At 46.2% G+C, this 20230-nt stretch overlaps 1 protein-coding gene across 4 annotated transcripts in view; it reads left to right on the forward strand.

The window, feature by feature from the left end:
• EDA (ectodysplasin A) overlaps positions 1-19496 on the forward strand; it is a 441701-nt gene extending 422205 nt beyond the window's left edge. Inside the window, exons 3-8 of one of the 4 annotated variants that reach the window (XM_028842414.2) lie at positions 3156-3179; positions 7802-7981; positions 9442-9476; positions 10407-10458; positions 13358-13488; positions 15377-19496. In XM_028842414.2, coding sequence (XP_028698247.1) covers positions 3156-3179; positions 7802-7981; positions 9442-9476; positions 10407-10458; positions 13358-13488; positions 15377-15628 — 674 coding nt within the window. In that variant the 3' untranslated portion in view covers positions 15629-19496. The remainder of the gene's footprint in view (positions 1-3155; positions 3180-7801; positions 7982-9441; positions 9477-10406; positions 10459-13357; positions 13489-15376) is intronic. The other 3 variants (XM_028842415.2, XM_028842416.2, XM_028842417.2) reach the window with 3 other exon arrangements.
• Positions 19497-20230: the final 734 nt, after the last annotated feature.

Consider the following 20230-nt stretch of genomic DNA (forward strand, 5'->3'; position numbering starts at 1 on the left):
CCAAATGCTGCATCTTCTCACTTGTAAGTGGGAGCTACACATTGAATACATCTGGACACAAAGAGGGGAACAATAGACACCAGGGCCTACTTGCAAGTGGAGAGTGGGAGGAGGGTGAAGATCAAAAAACTACTTATTGGGTACTATGTTTATTACCTGGGTGATGAAATAATATATACACCAAACCCCTGTGACACACAATTTATCTATAGGACCAACCTGCACATGTACCCCTGAAACTAAAATAAAAGTTTAAGAAATGACTTTGAGCCCTGTTTCTCTTGGTACTCTTCATGTCATGGGCATTTTAGGGAAAAAATATAAAAATTTTACTTAACTCTTTGTCTTACACTGTTTGCCAAAATCTATACCAGATTAATTGTAGATTTAAAAATAAAAATGAAACCATAAAAGAACTAGAAAATATATAAAGAGTTACCTATAATGTCACATTAGGGAAGGCCTAAGTAAGCATGACACTGAAGGCAGTAACCATATAGGAAAAGATTATTAGGTTTAATTACATGTAAGGAAAGCTTTTCACACCCTTTGACCCAACAGTGTCATTTCTAATGACACATCCTAAAAAAACCTTTGGACAAGTGTATAAAAATTTACATATGTAAAAACATTAACTACATCATTGTTTATAATAGTGAAAAACTGGACCCAGTCTAAATACCTATCAAAGATGATTAAACGCTGATGCATCCATATTAAAAATTACAATGTAAAAATGTAGTTATTGACATAAAAAAGGTTATCAAATGACACTTTTCATCTGATCCGATTTTGTAAAAATACCTATTTATACACATAGAAGGCTTCTAGATGTGCATGAAATGTTAGTAGAGGTTATTTGGGGGTACTTTAATAAGCTCTTTTTCCTTTTGCTCCTCTTTTTTATGCATATATGTATGTATGCATGCATTTATGTATATGTAAGGAGTAGGTATATCTTGTATAAAAATAATTGAAGCTTAAAAAGATTTTGAAATTTCCATTTCTCTCTTTTCACTTGTGGATTTAGGTCAGACCTTCTCCAGGAAGCTATTTGTTCCCCTTAAATGGCCAGTATAATTCCTGAAGCCACCCCTCATCTTTTGTATTTCCCTATTCAACTGTCAGTTCTTGAAGATAGAGTTGTAAGTTGTGTTTCATTATTTACTGCCTTCCATACACATGCTCAGTAAGGACTGGTTGGCTGGTGATGGCCCGATTTCCTCAAAGCATGCTTTTGAAGTCTGATATAACAGTGCTTACCCTTAACCAGCTGAAATGGTCAAAATCTTGGTCCGGGCTAGCACACTTTTGCCAAGAGGGCAGGGTGGCTATAATGGCTGTCTTTCTACTACTCTCCTAGGCTGTGGTGGCTGGCTGGCTGGCTGATAGAGCTGAGCCCTTTCTGTGTAAATCTTTCCCCAGACAGCTTTCTTGTTCAAGAAAAAGGCATTTCTCAGGTTGAGTCGCTGCCTCTTATCATTAATGTCTATGTAGTTGTGGTTTCCTCTCAGAACTTCCAAGCACATTCTCAAGAACTCACAATGCTGTTAAAAAAAATTCATAAAGGATGGGTAACAAAGAAAGAAGACAAAGAACTAAGAGGAGAGGAAAGGAGAAGAGAGAAGGAAAAGAGAATTGAGATTCATGACCTTAAGTACAGCAGGTTGCTCCAATCTAAAACATCCCCTGGACATAACAATAGCTACTGTTGCTCATGAAATTACTTTGCCAGAAAAGTCTACACAGACGTTGGTTTTTCAAGAGACCTGTGAAAGCTCTGATGGCCACTCTGGCAGCCCTCCAGGTTAGAGACTTTACTGATCTCTAATAGGGCCTGCTCTTACAGTTAGAGATCATTCCAGGTTTGTTGCAAATATCAAATGAGATGATAAATGGAAATATGTTTTATAAACTATAATATTAAAATGCTTGGTGTTCCTTTTGTAAGCTCTTGAGGGCACTGACAGTGGTTTAATGTATAATTGTGTCTTCATGGCAGTTTGGAACAGATTTTAAATACCTGTATTTAAAGAAAGTCAAATCCAAATATAGAATGAAGAGAACTGATTTCCTAGAAGGGAAAAAAAAAGTGACTGTCTGGGAGTGACCTAAACTGTTTGGTGAGTTGTGGTCACCTAACTATATTAGAAACACCTTGGGTTTTCCAAGTGCCTTCAATTGATTAGAATTATTTTCCTTAGAAGTAATTCCCAAGAAAATGCTTGTGATTTCACTGCCAATGAAATGGTTGACATTTCTCATTTTATTTTATTTTATTTTATTTTATTTTATTTTGAGATGGAGTCTCGCTCTGTCGCCCAGGCTGGAGTGCAGTGGTGTGATCTCGGTTCACTGCAAGCTCCACCTCCCAGGTTCACGCCATTTTCCTGGCTCAGCCTCCCCAGTAACTGAGACTACAGGCACCCGGCTAATTTTTTGTGTTTTTAGTAGAGACGAGGTTTCACTGTGTTAGCCAGGATGGTCTTGATCTCCTGACTTCGTGATCCACCCGCCTCAGCCTCCCAACGTGCTGGGATTACAGGCATAAGCCACTGCGCCCGGCCGACATTTCTGTTAAAGTGTCCGTTAACTTATGGTAAATTACAATGGAAATGCATGTGGCCCTCACGAGTGTATTATGGTCAAACTTTTAATAAGTAACAAATTAAATCATGATAAGGAAGTGACTAAAAGTTAATCAAACACTGCTGCTCTGCTCTTTCCATGAAAATAACCCTTTGCTCCTTCCAAGTTCAACACATGAGACTTCATATCAGATTCTCACCTGAATGCATGACTCTTCAACCTCAGGACTTGCAGAATTAATGGAATGCCGTCCTAAGGTTGTTGAGTTGTGCGTTTCTGGGCATTTCATCTCTATGGAGAAGTACCCATTCCCTCACCCCAAAGACTGAGGTAGAATGATTTTTCTCCCTAGGGAAAAATCTTCCTTGAAAGTTTTGTGGCCTCAAGAGCCAGAAGACAGAATGGGGAGGTTTGATAGTTGGATCCTTGCCAAAAGCCTGACCCTTGACTGTGAGACTCCCTCAAATTTGCAGTGTCTTGGGGATCCCTCCTAGTGACTATCTTAGAAAATAAACATTTTCTGTTCATTTCTAATGACTTAATTTTCTATTTTCTTTTTCATATAGGTCCAGTTAAAAACAAGAAAAAGGGTAAGTTCCTTACTTTATAAAATTGCTGTCTTGTCGTATCTTTTCTAAAATTAGAAGAAAAAAAATCAAGAGTACGATTTTTGTATTACATTCTTTCAGCATTGTCTGTCCGTTATTTTATTCAATATGTTATCTTCTTGAGTATTGTAGTTTCTGAAGAACAAGAAATCATTCTTTAGTGATGATTCACCTCTTTCTTTCATTCTTCCTTACTCTTCTCCCTGCTCTTCTTTTATCTTTTTTTTTTTTTTTTTTTTTTTTTTTTTTTTTTTTTTTTGTGAGACGGAGTTTCACTCTTGTTGCCCAGGCTGGAGTGCAATGACGCAATCTTAGCTCACTGAAACCTCCGCCTTTGGGGTTCAAGCAATTCTCCTGCCTCAGCCTCCTGAGTAGCTGGGATTACAGGCACTCGCTTTTATCCTTTTTTTTTCCTCCTTTATCAAATCAGTGATTGGGTATGAATGAAATCCTGAGTCACCATGTAGGAACTAGATACGCTACCTATCAAAAGATGTCAGCACCCTGTTTCTTGGACTTAAAGCTTCCCTGATTTGATTTCCCAAAGAGTCAGGGAAGGTATTTCTTGCTTTGAGGATTCAATATCATTTTCTCTGTAATGAAAATGCTATTCTGGGATAGTACCCTGACCGTTTAGTCTTTTCAAAGCAGCTTCCATTGTGCCGTTGTTGAGTCAGTAAGTCCCCAGTGTACTTGCAATGAAACTGGCCCTAGGGCACGTACAAGTGCTCACTTAACTAAAAGAGGAGAATCAATCCAAAGACAGAACAGTCTCCAAAGACAGGGCCAGGCAATATGGTCTACTACTTAGGACTGAAAAACCCAATTATGAAACTAGCTAAAGCACCTGTTTGTTTCTGGGTTCTGACCTGGGAGGAAGACAGAGTAAAACTAATGATTTTTCATGAAAATGCTTTAAGTGAAATGATGCTGTGTGATAAGATTTATGGAGCTTTATAGAATAGATTGCCAACCCCAGACTAGGCCAAAAGACTGGCTTCACCTGCAGTCTGCCACTTCTTCGAACACTAGGGTACTCTGGTGCCTTGAGGTATCATAGTCCACATGGAAAAGTTGTGTGCCTGTTGTAAAGAAGCTGAGGAATGACCTGACCTCCTGAGTGCCTGAGCTGAGCAAGGTTGGAAAACAGCCAGGGAGCTGGAGTCAGTGAGGAAACCTTTCCCTGTGGGGCCTGGGCATTTACCACCAAGATGTTCTGTCTTTTAAGAAAGTAGATTTGATTTTCAAACATGTAGTTCTTAAATCTTGTCACATCCCTTTAAAACAGAAATTATAACTCAGATCATTGCCTGGCACTGCTACCTTGGACATTATTGAGAAGAGAGTGCACGTAGGCCTTAAACATTTACTTTGGCTGAAAGTTATTTAGAAGCCATTTAATATGGATTTCCTTGGATATGGTGAATAGGCACATGCTTGAAGACGTAAATTGAATTGTTCACTTAATTTTCACCCTTTAATGGAATTTTCCTCCTTCCACAACTCTCTCTCTCTCACTCACTCATTCACTCACTTTTGGTTGTTCTTTCATTTGGGGCTTAGCTAAAAGGTTAAGGAAATACTCCTTTGATGAAGTTTAGCTTTGAAAGAAATGTGTATATTCTTTCATCTAACACTACATAGGGTATGTTTCTAAGTACAGACGTCTCTGGGCTTTTATATCATAAGGTGTTCTGCTAAAGTAAGGAAATCCAGAGAAGGGAGTCAATCCTCTGAAGTTATCCTCTTGCTCCAGGGGTCATTTTGTACATTCTCTTCTCTGAGCCCAACTTTGTGTAAGTATACAAGTGTGAGAAGCACACTTGCCTAACCCTTGTTGCAGAGGAACAGAGGACCAGCTGCAGAACTGGAACAAAGCAGGAGTTTTTTCTCAAATGCCTTCTAACATTTTCATAAGTGAACATTCTCTTTTCACTGCAACCATTAGTCTCTTGGACTGGAGGAGTTTCTGGCTGTAAGTCTTCCAAAATTACATTAGCAATTACAGGAGACTCACATTCTTGAAGCTGAAGTTTGTGCTACCCACAGAACACCCTGTAGCTTGAAAATCACTGTTAGGCTTGGAAATCTTGGGACCCAGGACAGCCTAATATGCACCAACCTCTGTGTCTATGCCACCTAGAAAATAAGGAGGGAGAAGCAAACCTTACAACCAGGCTAAGGAAGCTTCCTGACTGCAAGTGGTAAGTCACCCCTCCTTATGGAAGCTCAGTCAGTCTCATAAGGAAACAGAGAAATCATTGAGGCCAAGCTCCTTGTTTCACAGATGTAGAAACTGAGGCTCAAGGAGAGGAAGGGATTTGCCCAAAGTGTGTCTGTGGCAGAGCTGGGGCTTACATCCTTATCTCCTGAGTACAGATTCTGTGTTCTTTCCACTACACTAGCTGGAATTGAAACTTGGGCTCTGAATAAGCCTGATTTGGAAGGTGCCCAAATCTGAAGGGAGATGGTTTTCCTGTTCAGCATCTTGAAATTGGCTAGATCTAGAAACGGGGCAGATCCAATCTTTTGCTGCTAAGTGCAGAGAAACCTCTAAAGCTCATGCCTCTAGGTCTTTAAGGCTACAGGGACTCTTCTGGGAGAGATGTTCTCTGGACCTTCCTTTCCTTCCTCTCTGAGGAAGAGGCCCCACGATGACCCCATGGTTTTATTCCAAATGCAGATGTGGTTAGACATAGACAACTGGCCTCTTGAGTGGCATTGCCATGAGGATTTGGTTTCTTGGCCATGAGGCATTCTTCTTAAAGGAGGACCTGATAAATCAGGACAGGATTTTCCTGCCTAAGGGTCTGGGGAGCAGGAAGTCAGAGTCAGTAAGAAGGTCTTTAGTGAGACTAGAAAGGTTGTATTTAAAACTAAGAAACTACCTCAGGTGAAGACATTGTGATGAAGTCTGGAAACAGGCTTCCATTCCTGAAACTTTCCATAAAATTGTGAGAAGGTGGTGAAGGAAGGAAGAAGACCTGCGCCCACCTGTAGTCTTTGAGTGTAGCAGCACAGAGCAGAGGAAGTCAACAGGAGGAGCTGGAGGTTTTGGTTCAAGACCACAGTTATGACTCATTTAAGATAACTACATCCTGGTGGGAATGTTGAAAGGACTGGAATATGAAATAGGAGGGTCGAGATTGTTCTAGAAGGATAGCAAGGAGGAAATGGGGGAAGAGTTGGTGGGCATGATTAGTAATACATTTGAGAATAGGACTTCTGAGGAAAGACTTTGGGAAGCTGGATTATTTAGCCTATAGAAATAGGGGTTGGTGGGTGACTTAATTTCTTTTCATATATAAGGATTATGTATATGTATATTCTTCTCTGTCTACGCAAATAGAATAAGAGCTTAAACTGCCACAAGAGGGACATCAGTTAATATACCAGAGAACTTCCTAACAGTGAGCAGTGAGGGGCAATAAACATTGGAACATGTTACAATGGAGTTTACAGAATTTCCTTTCCCAGAGATCTTTTTAAAAAGAGTTTACAGAGGTCAGCTAAGAAAGTGAAACCTGCTGCCTCCTCCTCAGCTCTCTCTACTCTCTGTCACTGCTTCTTTCCTGTTTCTCGATATCTCTCTCTCCCTCCCCCTCTTCCCGTGCCCCTCCTCCTCCTTCTCCATTCCCCCATCTCCAAAACTCCTTCCCATTTCTCATTCCCAACTAGCACTGTCCCCATCCCAACCCCCATTTCCTGTACATCCTGACTCCTAGAGGAACCTTCCTGGAGCTGATACCGTTCCTAAGGCCAGGCTGTACAGCTTCCTCTTGTTATCGACATCAAGTCCACCAAACTGGGCAGCAAACATAAAAGCTCTACATTCTTCAACAATAGCCCAATTCTAAAAAGAACCACAAAGTGACCCATAGGTCTAATCACTTGGTAGTTCTCATCCTTTGGACTCAGCTGAAATGTAACCTCCTTTTTGAAACCTTCCCTGACCTCTTCAGCATTTGGTCCCTACCCACTAAGGTAGCACTTCTACTATCCCATTACTGTGTCTGTTTCCCCACAGACACAGACTGATCTCCTGGAGGGCCACTTATTTCTAGATGCTCAAACCTAGCTTTGTAAATGCGTATTCACAAAAGGGAGTGGGGGGAAGGGAGAGAAAGCACAAGACACACAGAGACAGGGAGACAGAGCTGTGTGATAAAGGTATCCAACTCTTTAGCAGGGACTCCCAGAGAGCTGACTTTGTGTCCTCAGAAGTCTGTAGAACTCTTGACAGTCCACTCATCCAGGAAATAACTACAAATGCAACACTGAGGCCAGGCATGGTGGCTTGCGCCTGTAATCCCAGCACTTTGGGAGGCCAAGGCAGGCAGATCACCCGAAGTCAGGAGTTCGAGACCAGCCTGGCCAACATGGTGAAACCCCATCTCTACTAAAAATACAAAAATTAGCTAGACACGGTGGCACGTGCCTGTAACCCAGTTACTCCAGAGGCTGAGGCAGGAGAATCGCTTGAACCCGGGAGGTGGAGGTTGCAGTGAGCCGACATAGCACCACTGAACTCCAGCCTGGGTAACAGAGCAGAACTCCATCTCAAAAAAAAAAAAAAAAAAGTAACACTGAACCCTATTTTTCAGGAAAGAAAGCAGGACCTCCTGGACCCAATGGCCCTCCAGGACCCCCAGGACCTCCAGGACCCCAGGGACCCCCAGGAATTCCAGGGATTCCTGGAATTCCAGGAACAACGGTTATGGGACCACCTGGTCCTCCAGGTCCTCCTGGTCCTCAAGGACCCCCTGGCCTCCAGGGACCTTCTGGTGAGTTCCCCTGTCTTTCCACCCCACCAGGTGCCTTACAAGTACTTTAGGAGAGCAAGAGTGGGTGATCCTGAGAGCAGTTTCAAACGGTGGAGATGGGGTTGGTGTGCAATGAGGGATGCAGCTCTCCAAGACCAGTGTAAAACTAGGAATTGAACAAGCCAGTAGGGCCTGACCTGCTCTAGCTTCTTACATCTACCAACCTGTCAAGGACAGGCCACCTGTTCTTACCCCATCTCAACCCTTCTATCACAAGTCCTCCCTGACTCTTGGCCTCCCTGTAGTGGACCAGTAAAATTCATATGAGCCAGAGACAGAGGCCCTGGTGGTTCATTGGAGTTCCAGTGGGGAATAGATTTAATCTTCTCTGATTCCCTGCATCTAGCTCCACATGCTGATGTTTGCATAGAAACAGGCTATGGAGTGGAAAGTTGAGGACTGAACAAAATGACAAGCCCTAGGACAGTTTCATCTTATGAAGTCTGAAGTGCTTTTCCCATAGCAAGTAGTCACTAATGGTCAAGAAGTTGGAAACTTAAGAGTCACTCAGTCTGTGGATAAAGCAAACCCAGGCACCAAGGCTGTCCCATCCAGGAACCAAGTGCTTCTTGCACTAGATCCTTACCCTACCACACTTGCCATTCAAATGTCATTTCACCCCTTTGCATTTTTCTCCTTCAGATGCCTGAAGGGCATCTGAAAGGTATGAATGCAGATCCAAACCTGCATTGACAAGAGTCAGACTGCCTGGGCTTATGTCAGTTGTTATTTCTTCCCCCTGCTCCCCACTCCCCCGCCCTGTATCTTGGGGCTTTAAAGAAATGGACCCTTACAGCTGATTTCTCCAGGGGCAAGAATTCTGCAGCAGGATTCAGATTCTTTAACTTGTACTTCACACAGGGCTAAGCAGTGTTACCATGACCACAAGAGATGGAGTTGGGGATTTTTTTTCATCCAATCATTCCTTAAATATTGAGCGCTTTCTGTATACAAAGAGACATATTGATACATGGTCCTTTTTCTCATAGAGGTTATCTCCTAGAGGAAAAGAGAACAAAGAAACAAGATATTTACAAACAGCAGTGGGCTCTATGAAGAAAATTGATAGAAAGGGAGCGAAAGGCTAGAGAAGCCAATGCCATTGTCTCAGGGTCACACAGTGACAGGAATGCCCTCTCATTGTTCTCCATGGGTGCCTGGTGGGGCTTGCCTTGGGCTAATATTGGCCAGAGGCAATACTCAGAAGTTTTCCTGCTGGGTGCTGGGCCCACTGAAGATGAAGGTCGGGGCAGGAAACAGAAGAGGTGCACTCTGACTCTTCCTCCAGCTCTAAGCCCTGGAGAATAAAGCTCAGACAGGGCTGGCTGCAGGGAGCACGGCTCACCACCACTAGCTGCTCAGGTGAGGGGAAAAGGAAGTCAAAAGATTATGCCCTCTGATAGGCCTGTCCTATTTTGCAGGTGCTGCTGATAAAGCTGGAACTCGAGAAAACCAGGTTGGCTGGGGATTGCTCTCTTCTTGGGTAGGAAGGAAAGCCACAGGCTAGAGCCACCTTTAAATTAGCTTCTTATTAGATTTCCTGAGGCTTTATTTCATGAGAACACCCTGGAGATTCTGAGGGTTTTCACTCACAGCCCCCTCCCATCTCTATGAATAGAAAAGCTTTGCCCCAGGGCATGTTTTTAGCTAAGGAAAGGGTGTCTTGCCAGGATCATTTTTCCTCATTCCACAGGAGACCCCAGGGTCACCATAGCCAGGCCCAGTAGTCAGCTGAAATAAGCTGCCAGTCAGACCTATTCACCTGAGCCTCCAACTCCCCAGCCACCCCAGACACCTTGTCGGCTCTCAGACCACCTGGGATCCGGACCTGAAGAGTTGAAGAGTATGTCCTTGAAAAACAGCCAGCCAGCTCCAGGCCCAGCCTAGCCTGGGCGTCTGCCTTAATGGCCTGAAGAGCTCCTCCCAGTCTTTGAGCTTCCTAATCTGTCTCTATTGGCAGGTTCTGCTGCCTTGCCTTGTCTCATCTCAGCCTCCCTCGCCACAGCTGTGTGGCCACAGTGATAAATCTACACAGCTGCACAGTGCTTGACGGCTTGCAGGGCAATTTTATATCCATCACCTCATTTGATCTTTAGACATCCCTGTGAGAGAGGCCAGACATTCTTATAATCCCCATTTTACAGGTAGGGAAATGAGGCTCAGAGGCATTACATTTGGTTGAGGTCACATAGCTAGCAAGCGGTAGAGCTACAAAATCATACTACCCTCTAGTAGAAACGTAGTCAGTAACATCCCAAGAGAGGGGAGAGGGATCAGAATTGGATTACAATAGAAGACTAGAAACCAGGATGGAAACATGGGACCGGTGACTGAGCAAGCAGCCATTACTCATAGTGACTACTCTCTATCCTTCTCATCCTGCCAGCCAGCTGTGGTGCATCTACAGGGCCAAGGGTCAGCAATTCAAGTCAAGAATGGTAAGAATCAAAATAGGCTCTCTCCCAAAGAGGAGCTTCTCCCCTTCCTCCTCCCCAACCTCCAAATAATCACCCAGCCTAGTTCCTCCCAGGGCCCTGAGGTACCCTTGGCATACGAAGTCATTCTTTGCTCCATCATGCCCTCTACTGGCTGTCCTGAGCAATTGCTAGCATCAAGACCAGTTGCTACACCCAAATTGCATTTAGAATCACTGATTGCGGAGCTGAAAGGGGACTTGAGACATCATCTAGCCCAGGCATTCTCAGGCGATGGAGTTTATATCAGAGCCACCACGGAGATATGTGTAGTTAGATTAATATTTTCACAATACAAATTATAGAAAGTAAAACAATGTAAAATTAAATTCTTCTTGTCTGATGGATCTACGCAGATGGGCAGACGGGCTGCTTCTCTCAGGGCAAGTGGGGCATGTTGGAATCTCCAGGGGGTTGAAGATGCTAGTGTCTATCAAAAGGGAGAATGTGTTTAATGGGTTTAAGAAGCACTGATTTATCGTAATCCCCGCATTTAACAGATGAGGAAACAGAGTCCCAGAGAGATTGGATAATACATTAATAAATCATGCTGCCTCATTTTGTATGATACTTTAGAGTTTTCAGCATGCTTTCTTTGTCTTTAATTTCATCCAGTCCTCACAACCACCCTATGAGGTAGGTATGAGCTCCTTCTTACAAAGACAGAAAGTGAAGTTCAGAGAGGTTAATTAACTTTCCCAATATTTCTTAGTCAAGTTCGTTTAGGAGCCAGGATTCAAAACTACATCTTTCTGACTCTTTCCTCTCCCCTATGCTACTTCAGTGATATGTATGTACACTCCACTGAATGATAAGGTTCATTTTCTTCCCCCAAAGAGACATGAACATTCATGAAAGAACAGCACTTTGGAATAATGTCCAGTCCCCAGAGTGCACAAAGCCTAAAATGCGTGAACCCCCAGGAGCCTTGGGAAGCAGCAAGCTAACCAAAATGCTAGATGCTTACAGAGCTTGGAGTGGAAGGGAGGGGTTTTGAGTACAGAAACGGTAAAGGAAGGTTAAAAAAAAAAAAACAGCTACCTGGGGACAGTTTCTAAGAACTCAGTCAGTCCTGAACTGGCTGTACTGAGTTTCCTTAATGACTGTATTTAGTTACTTCCCTGACTGCCACCTCCATGTCTGACTTAGTAGCCTCAGAAGTGTAAATAGGAAGAGAATGGCACCAAAACCCAATTGGTCCTGCTGGGGACCGCAAGGCCCTGAGTGGGCCATGATCCCCACCTGTCCAGGGAGGCCAGAGACAGGCCAAAATAGATTTGTTTGGGTATCTAGACAGATAGTGTTTCTTCTGTGCCAGCAGCCACTGATTTTGCTCCCACTGCCACACAGTAGGATTGTTTCCAGCCCCTCTGGGCCAATCCTCAGAAGTGGTCTGTGCTGACCCTTAGTACTACCAGAAGAAGTGATGGGGGTGGGGTGCAGTGGCTCACGCCTGTAATCCCAGCACTTTGGGAGGCCGAGGGGAGCAGATCACTTGAGGCCAAAATTTGAGACCAGCCTGGCCAACATGGTGAAACTCCGTCTCCACAAAAAATACAAAAATTAGCTGGGCATAGTGGCACGCACCTGTAATTCCAGCTGCTCGGGAGGCTGAGACAGGAGGATCACTTGAACCCGGGAGGTGGAGGTCGCAGTGAGCCAAGATCACACCACTGCACTCCAGCCTTGGTGACAGAGTGCGTGACAGTCCCTCTCAAAAAAAAAAAAGAAGAAGAAGAAGAAGAAGTGATGGGGTCAGGGATTGGAGGACGTCATGCAGAGTGGTCCACTGATGGGACAGAGCCAGGGCAGTTCCTCCTAACTCCCAGCCCGTCTACTTACCACCTCAAGGAAAGATGGTCACCTTTTCCAGAAAACCTGTTTCCTCATCCCTCAGAGAGACAGGCCTACTGAAACTGACCAAAGATGGACTTACAAAATATAATTTCTTGGGTGCAGGATGGATGACTTAGAAGGGAAAAGGCTCCCTGGGCTTGGATGTCCTCCTCTCATGGTGGGAGGGAACATTCCTCTTTCTGCAGGATGGAAAGAGAAGATTTTCCTCCACCCTCACACGCTGGCTTCCACTGTCCAAAGGAATGCGACTGCCCCTCCACCCCTGCCTGGGGTGGAGCTGAGACAGATGTTTTGCCAAGGGTGCCTCGGCTCCTATCCTCCCGGCTGGCTCTGTTGCAGCCTGCCAGTCTATCTTTCACTCTCATAAGGATCCCTCTCACCTATGGGGCCCTGGTACTGGTGGTCAGTAGCCCCAGCTGCCGTGGAGTCTGAATCATCTCTAATCCCTAAGGTTCTCCAGATAGACAGTGGGCTGAGTGGTTTCCTCCCAGGGAGGCTTTCCAGAAAGCTGTGGGTGTGGAAGAACCATAAAAAAAGAATCTCTTAAGGAGAAAGAGAAAACCCATGAACCTATGAGACAAGAGGAATTCAGGAGCTCTGACTGGGAAAGTAAAATTGAATAATAAGACCTAGCCTGCCACTCAGTGTCTGAATTTTGCCTGTGCAGGCCCCATAACAACAAAGAAAATAGGGCAGCATGCCCACTCTCATCCTCCTCCGGCAAATTCCAGCTAGAAGGTAATGGTTAAAGACCCTTCCAGATGCAAGGGTCAAGAAAGGAAGTATAAAGACAGACAGGAGCCCAGGAGCCCTGAAGCAGGCCTGGCAGCTGCTTTACAAACAGAACAGCTTCTCTGCTTTCAAATGCTCTTCTTAAAGTTTGGCCTTCTAGGCTACCCTGGTTGCACTGGGATAGGGTTGGGGGTCGTGAACTCCTTGGTATTTATTTTCTGTTGCCTCGATTATTCTGACATGTACTGAGTGACTGCCCTTCTCTCATACTGAGATCTTTCAGGTGGAGTGCTCAATGACTGGTCTCGCATCACTATGAACCCCAAGGTGTTTAAGCTACATCCCCGCAGCGGGGAGCTGGAGGTACTGGTGGACGGCACCTACTTCATCTATAGTCAGGTAGAAGTGAGTACGGTCTTAGGCCTAACTCTTCTTATATCCAGAATGCAGATCCGGTGCAGACCACATAGGGGCACTGTGGAGCCAGCCAAGACCATCCAATGGCTAACTTCCTGCTTTGGGTGAGGGGGTGGGGGGACCGCACTGGGAGGGAGTTGAAAGAAGGAAAGAGAGAGGAGGCCAGCTTGTTTTGTTTTGTTTTGTTTTGTTTTGTTTTGTTTTGTTTTGTTTTGTTTTGTTTTGTTTTTCCCTAGCCAAATATTATTGAAAAACTGTGAAAAAGGCCCCTCCTACATTCTGCCATCTGATTCCCTCCTGCAGGGCCTCAGGCCCCTGTTTACCATCCGAGCTGTTTGGCTCCACTGCCAAACTTGAACTTGGTCTCAGTATATTCTTTGAAAGTCAGTTCCAGGGTTACTGAGAACCCCTCCCCTCAACACTGCTGGCTCGGGCGTTATAATGAATAGTGCTCCTGCAGACTTTCTTTCTACCTCAAAAAGATTTCTGACTGTCTTTCCTTCCTCTTTCTCCCATTTGTTTCCCTATCTTTCTATTCCTCTATTCTTGCCTCCTTCCTGCTGTTATTCTCCCAGCCCTTTCTCCCTCTGCTTTTGTCCTCTTCCTGCCCTGGGCCCGCTCCCCAAGTCTGCCAGTGTCCATCTACTTCCATTCCCCGATTGTTTGCCTCCATGGGGATGGCTCCTTGGAGATAGAGGAAGATGAGCCATGAGGTTGGGACTTTTGTGGGGTGGGCAGCAAGCAGGCAGGTGGGCAGAAGGACTATGGAACCAACACATGGGTGTCACAGGAGAGCGGCCAGCAAAGGTGGGCTAACAAGCATTTGCTAGGCACACTGAGCACCCCGGTGTAGCTTGGGTCCTGATCCATATGTGGCACCCAAATATGCTGTTCCCAGCTGAAGAGCTGATGGAGGGAGTGACCTTTCATAAAAAGATTTACAGTGATATCTGAGAGTCCCAACACCCATGGGGCACATGGGCATAACCCTGATGTCCTATGAGCCAAGCTCCACGTGGTGGGGGCAGTGGGGGCGGTGGTGGGGGAGGGCAGATCACAACTTGGTGTGAGGTATGATGGATAAGGGTAGTGAAGGATGGAAAAATTAATTTTCTGAGCCTAGGAGAGAATTGAGAGTGGCCCATGCAGGCTGGGAAAATCCCCATGACATTAGGCCACTGAGCATAAGTTAGTGCCTCCTTCTGGCCACAAAGTCAGGGGCCTGGGCTTTTCCAAATTCTTTGTCTTGTTTGCGGTAGCTAGCTCTCCATCTCTCTGGACCTGTTTCCTCAATCATCAAATGGGAGGCTCAAGGGGTACTGTGAATCAGTGAGGGGAGTCCAGGCACAGGGGAGGGGTGGTGCAAGCTGAATAAGCTTCTGTTAAGGAGCTGAAGAAATCGCAAGTTGTTATATGACCCCTCTGGGGAATCAGTGACTTCTAAGTTTCTCCACAAATAGTCCGCGGGGCTCAAGAGTGGAAGTCGGTTTGTGTCTACGGCACTGTGTGCACACCTGCTATGTGCAGGGCACTCTGCTTTGTGTCAGAGCTGGGGCAGGGGCGGGTGGGGGTACAGGGACACGGTGAAGCTGCAAATAGGGCATGGTTCTTAGCCTTACAGAGTTTACGACAGGTGTGCTGTTGTAAGAAAGGTTTGCTCAACCAGCTGAGCCCCATGGACTAGGGGAAGGGCAATGCATCCGCCTGTCACCCTGCCTTTCCTGTTGGCCAGCTAGCACGCCTTCACATGGCACTGCCCCATCCATGGGGTATGCTGGCAGCTCATCTGAGAAGATTCTGTCAATTCACCACAGGGAGGGCCCCCCACCCTCTCTTTCCTCTCTTCCCCAATCCCTTCTTGTTGCCTCTCACTCAGGTATACTACATCAACTTCACTGACTTTGCCAGCTATGAGGTGGTGGTGGATGAGAAGCCCTTCCTGCAGTGCACACGCAGCATCGAGACGGGCAAGACCAACTACAACACTTGCTATACCGCAGGCGTCTGCCTCCTCAAAGCCCGGCAGAAGATCGCCGTCAAGATGGTGCACGCTGACATCTCCATCAACATGAGCAAGCACACCACCTTCTTTGGGGCCATCAGGCTGGGTGAAGCCCCTGCATCCTAGATTCCCCCCATTTTGCCTCTGTCCGTGCCCCTTCCCTGGGTTTGGGAGCCAGGACTCCCAGAACCTCTAAGTGCTGCTGTGGAGTGAGGTATATTGGTGTTGCAGCCACAGAGAGAAATGCCTCAGTGCTATTTATTCCCCAGTGACTCCAGGGTGACAAGGCCTGCTTGACTTTCCAGAATGACCTTGAGTTAACAGGACAGTTGATGGAGCCCCAGGGTTTACATGAAGCAGAACCTTCTTTGGTTCCATGTTGACTGGCTTATGGCATGACTCTTCAACCCCGAGGTCCCTGTTGTCAGATCTATTGTTTGTTGCACTAAAATGAGGATCCAGGGCAGCAGGCCAGAGAGAGCAGAGGTGCACTCCAGACTCTGGGGGTGGACATCTGACCCCAAGGGGCTGCTGCTCCTCTCTTGGGTAGGGTGGTGGTGGGGGCGGAGTGGGAAGGTAGCATTGCAGCCTGAGAAGGCCAGAGAGGGAAAAGGCAGGTGCTTTTGGCAAGAGACCATGAGAGAAACCTGCCAAGAGAGCATCCTTGGCAGTGGGGATGTTCTTTCTGCTCTATACTGTGGCCTGCAGGAGGGTCGGAGTGTTCTTCCCACTCCGGCTGACAGCTACATTGTGGCAGCTTGCTGGGCTTTGGGAAGGGGAAGTTTGCTCTGCCTTGGAACAATCACAGGGAATGGCCACAAACCTGCCCGCATAAGACCCTGAATCCGTACTTGGGTCACACGTCTCTCATTTTATTTACAGCTGTGCTCCACACTCAGAAAACTCCCTGGGGTCACCTAGTTGCCCCCATTCCCAGCCTGACTAGAACTCCTGCCTTCTTTCTCCACAGAGCCTACCTCTGTCTGAGACAGGTGCCTAACCTGGGACCTGTGCTCATGTGAGTCTGGGATATTCTTTAGCTTACCTGGGCACAAAGAGAATTTTTCGTTTATTAAACAGTACAAATGTTTTTCATCCATTCCTAATCAATTCTGTCTGGAGACAAAGGGTTGGACTGGATGACCTCCAGAAGTCCCTTCAATTTCTAGTACTTGTGACTCTTAGCAGGTGGCCCTCACCACAGCCTTCTAAATTCCCAAACCCTAGGCTGCTCCTGGGCATTAGCAAGGCAGAGCCTTTTTACCTGGCCTAGAAAGGGCAAGGGGTGAGGATAGGACAGAGGGATTTTGTTCCAGTTTGCTGCAACACAAGTGGACATTAGGCCAGGCCTTACCTGAAAGGCCAGCTGCTGATGCCATACTGACCCAGTCTTTCTTCACTCTGGCTTCAAAAAGCCATAGCAGAGCATGGTCACCACAGATGCTCATGCTGCTCCTGTGAAGCCAGACTCAGGAGAAGCCAGTGTCTAGGCACTGAGCAGGGATCTGCCCCCTAGTTCAGGTCCAAATGCACCTTCCCCTAAACCCCAAGCTTCCCACCAGATCGTGTGGTAGGACCCTCGAGGGCCTTACTTCAAAGTGCCTTGGCTCAGCCTGGCTTCTGAGTGCTAGGTCCAGCCCAAACCTGGGAAGGCCAGCCTTGTACAGTCTGCTCCTCTTGTTTCTGAAATATGTTTCCTTTTCAGGAGATGGGGAATAAGTTCCTCCAGGCAGCTGAAATTCATCGAGAACAGAGGGTACTTATTTCTCAGCTGTGCCTTCCCTTTCTAAGCAACCACACTGCTTGGCCCTTCAAGGGTCAGGGTGAGAGGTGATGGGCTAGGCCTCCATTGTCTGGTTGCTAACAACAGCCTTGCAACCGAAGGTGAGGTGAACTCCAGGCATGTGTCTGTCCCTAACTCCTATAAAGTGCCTTGGACAGTCTGCAGTTGTAGCAGAAACCAACAAGAACCTCTCCTTCATATTTGGAAAATAATTTCTCCTTTATTATCTCTTTTGAGGAAGGCAAGGCTGATAATATGACAAACATCATTGTTTAGATGAGGCTTAGTGAGGTAGCACTCTCAGAGCGTTTTGACCAGTTTAAGCCGCAGACCTGGAGCTTCAGCCAGGTCTGACTCCAAAGTTGTTCCATTATACCACAGCACTGTGTGGAATTTGAGGTCTAGAGAGAACGAATAAAAGTGGTAATTTGGAACTGAAATCCTTGAGGGCTCTAGGGAGAAGCCCAGAGATGCCCGTTTTCATTCCTCGACGGTAATACCTGTCCTCTTGGCTGCCAGGGGCTCTGTGGCAAAAGGAGTCAGGCATTCCTTTGGGAAGCAGCCATCAACCTTAGAGCTCTTGTGTTCAGAAGAATCTTTCTGGCACCTTGTTGAAGCAGCAGGCCTCTGGGACCCACAGAGCTGGTGGCCTTTATGTTCTTTCACCCATCCTAGGAACCAGCCAACCATCATGTGTGGAGCCCCTACTGTGGGCAAGGTCCTCCTTCCATTACCCTACAGACAGCTTACAGGAGCCAGCTTGCTTCCCACAACTACTAGTGTGACTCCTTATCTCTTTCCACCATACCTTAGAGACTTTGATACTACCAGGGTCTCTCAGGGATGGAGGGAAGACCTGAAAGAGGACTGGTTCTGAGGCCAGAAAGATGTGAGGAGAGAGGAGGAAAAGTCTTCCTAATTGTGCCCCTAAAGGGCATCCTGATACCATTCTATTCTCCGGACATGGAGGGGATGATAAAGGAAATAAGATCTCCACTGGACCCTTGATTCATTCTGAACCCTCCAAAGGAACTCCAGGGGGCAAGGGATGATGAGGGAAGCAATAGGTAGCTGGGGAGCCCTATTGCTGCTAAGTCATTGGCGGCAAAGTGACAAAACAATTTACTGATGAGAGAATGTGCAAATAGATGTACAGTTTGGAATTATGCTGGTGTGAGTTTGCCAGAGGACCAATGCTAGCATGGAGAATGGGACAAGGACATTTGTGGGCAAGCAGATGACAGAGGTTTGAAGGAGAATTGCATGGCAGGAGTCTCTGCCAGCTACTTGGGCTTTAACAGCCAAGCTGGCACAAAAGACAGCTGGTGGAGGCTGCTCGGCTACTGGTTACCTGGAGAAGTAGTATTTGCCTATTTCCCGCTTCGTCCATCCTGAGCCAAATTTCTTTTACTGAACAGGAAAGAGCTAGGAACCCTGGAGGTAAACAAAGACTTTGATCCATGTATGAGCGTGTGTGTTTATGTAACTTCCTGTGGACGCAAATAGATTCAGAGAAATTTAGAGCTAAAAAGGCCCTTAGAGGGAATCTAGCCCAACCTAGATTCCACCCTGCTACTTATGTAGAAACTGAGGCCCAGAGAGGGAAGATGACCTGCCCCAAGTGGTGAACAAGCCCCAACCTCTAGAGTCAGCAGACTGAGGGGATAAAGCAGTTCCTGTCCCACATGGCCATCTTCTTTCTTCCACCCACAAACTCCAGGATGGAAGTACTTGGCCCTTTCAGGAGCCTGGCCAGGCAGGGAGTAGCTGCAGCCTTCATCAGAACTCTTCCTCCTCTCAAGGCATTCTCCCAGCTCTAGCTTCTGGACTGGAAAGCAGGAGACTGGCCCAGTACCAGCAAGTCCTTAGGCTACTGTAATGCTGCCTCAGGACCCATCCCTGCCTGGAGGCTTCTCTAGGCCCTGTGAGCACAAAGAATAAAGCTGATTTTTGTCTTTTAATCCATTTCAGGTCTCTCTCCAGGAGGGCTCGGGGTGTGTCATTTCTATATTCCTCCAGCTCTGATATTAGGGGGTGGGCTTTGTTGTGAGAATGGCCTGGAGCAGGCCCAATGCTGCTTTTGGGGGTCAGCATCCAGTGTGAGATACTGTGTATATAAACTATATATAATGTATATAAACTGGGATGTAAGTTTGTGTAAATTAATGGTTTATTCTTTGCAAATAAAGCGCTTTCCCTATCTGTTCTTGATATCCGCGTGAGCACTTCCTACATGTTAAGTGCTTCTTTGCAAATGACGCCACACATGAGCTAGGGGAAGGACCAAGGCACCCATTTCAAAGGCAGCAACAGAAGGAAGATGGTCTGAATTTCCTGTTGGAACATCCCACATCCTCTCTGTGCCTCAGACCACACTCCCACATCCCCATTACCTTAGGTCAGAAGAAGAAGAATTGTCTTGGGCCACAAATAAAATACACTAACACTAATGATAGCTGATGAACTAAAAAAAAAAAAAAAAAAAAAGTCACAGAAAATTCTCATACTGTTTTAAGAAAGTTTATGAATTTGTGTTGGGCCCCATTCAAAGCCGTCCTGGCCCGCATGCCACAGGGTAGACAAGCTTGCCTTAGGTCTTCTGTGACCACATGACAAGCAGGCTAGATGTCCTGCCAAAAGGAACATTGTCCGGGGGCAGCAATACACAGAACTGACTCTCAGCTTAAGAATGTGGCATCTACAAAATACACTTCAGGCCTGGGCCCCAAATAGCTTGGGTAGACCCAGCCTCCAGCTCATTTTGCATATGAGGAAACCAACACTTAACGAATTTAAGTCACTCACCCAGAGTTACCCAACTAGTAAGTGTGTCAGCCTGGTCTGATTCCTTCCCAGCCAAGGCTGCTGTTACCTGGAAAAGTAGTATTTGCCTATTTTGCCCTCCATCCATCCTGAGCTAAGATCAATAGGGAAGAGGCTCACAG

This window comes from Macaca mulatta, chromosome X (genome assembly GCF_049350105.2).
Source record: "Macaca mulatta isolate MMU2019108-1 chromosome X, T2T-MMU8v2.0, whole genome shotgun sequence".
Taxonomy (NCBI): domain Eukaryota; kingdom Metazoa; phylum Chordata; class Mammalia; order Primates; family Cercopithecidae; genus Macaca; species Macaca mulatta.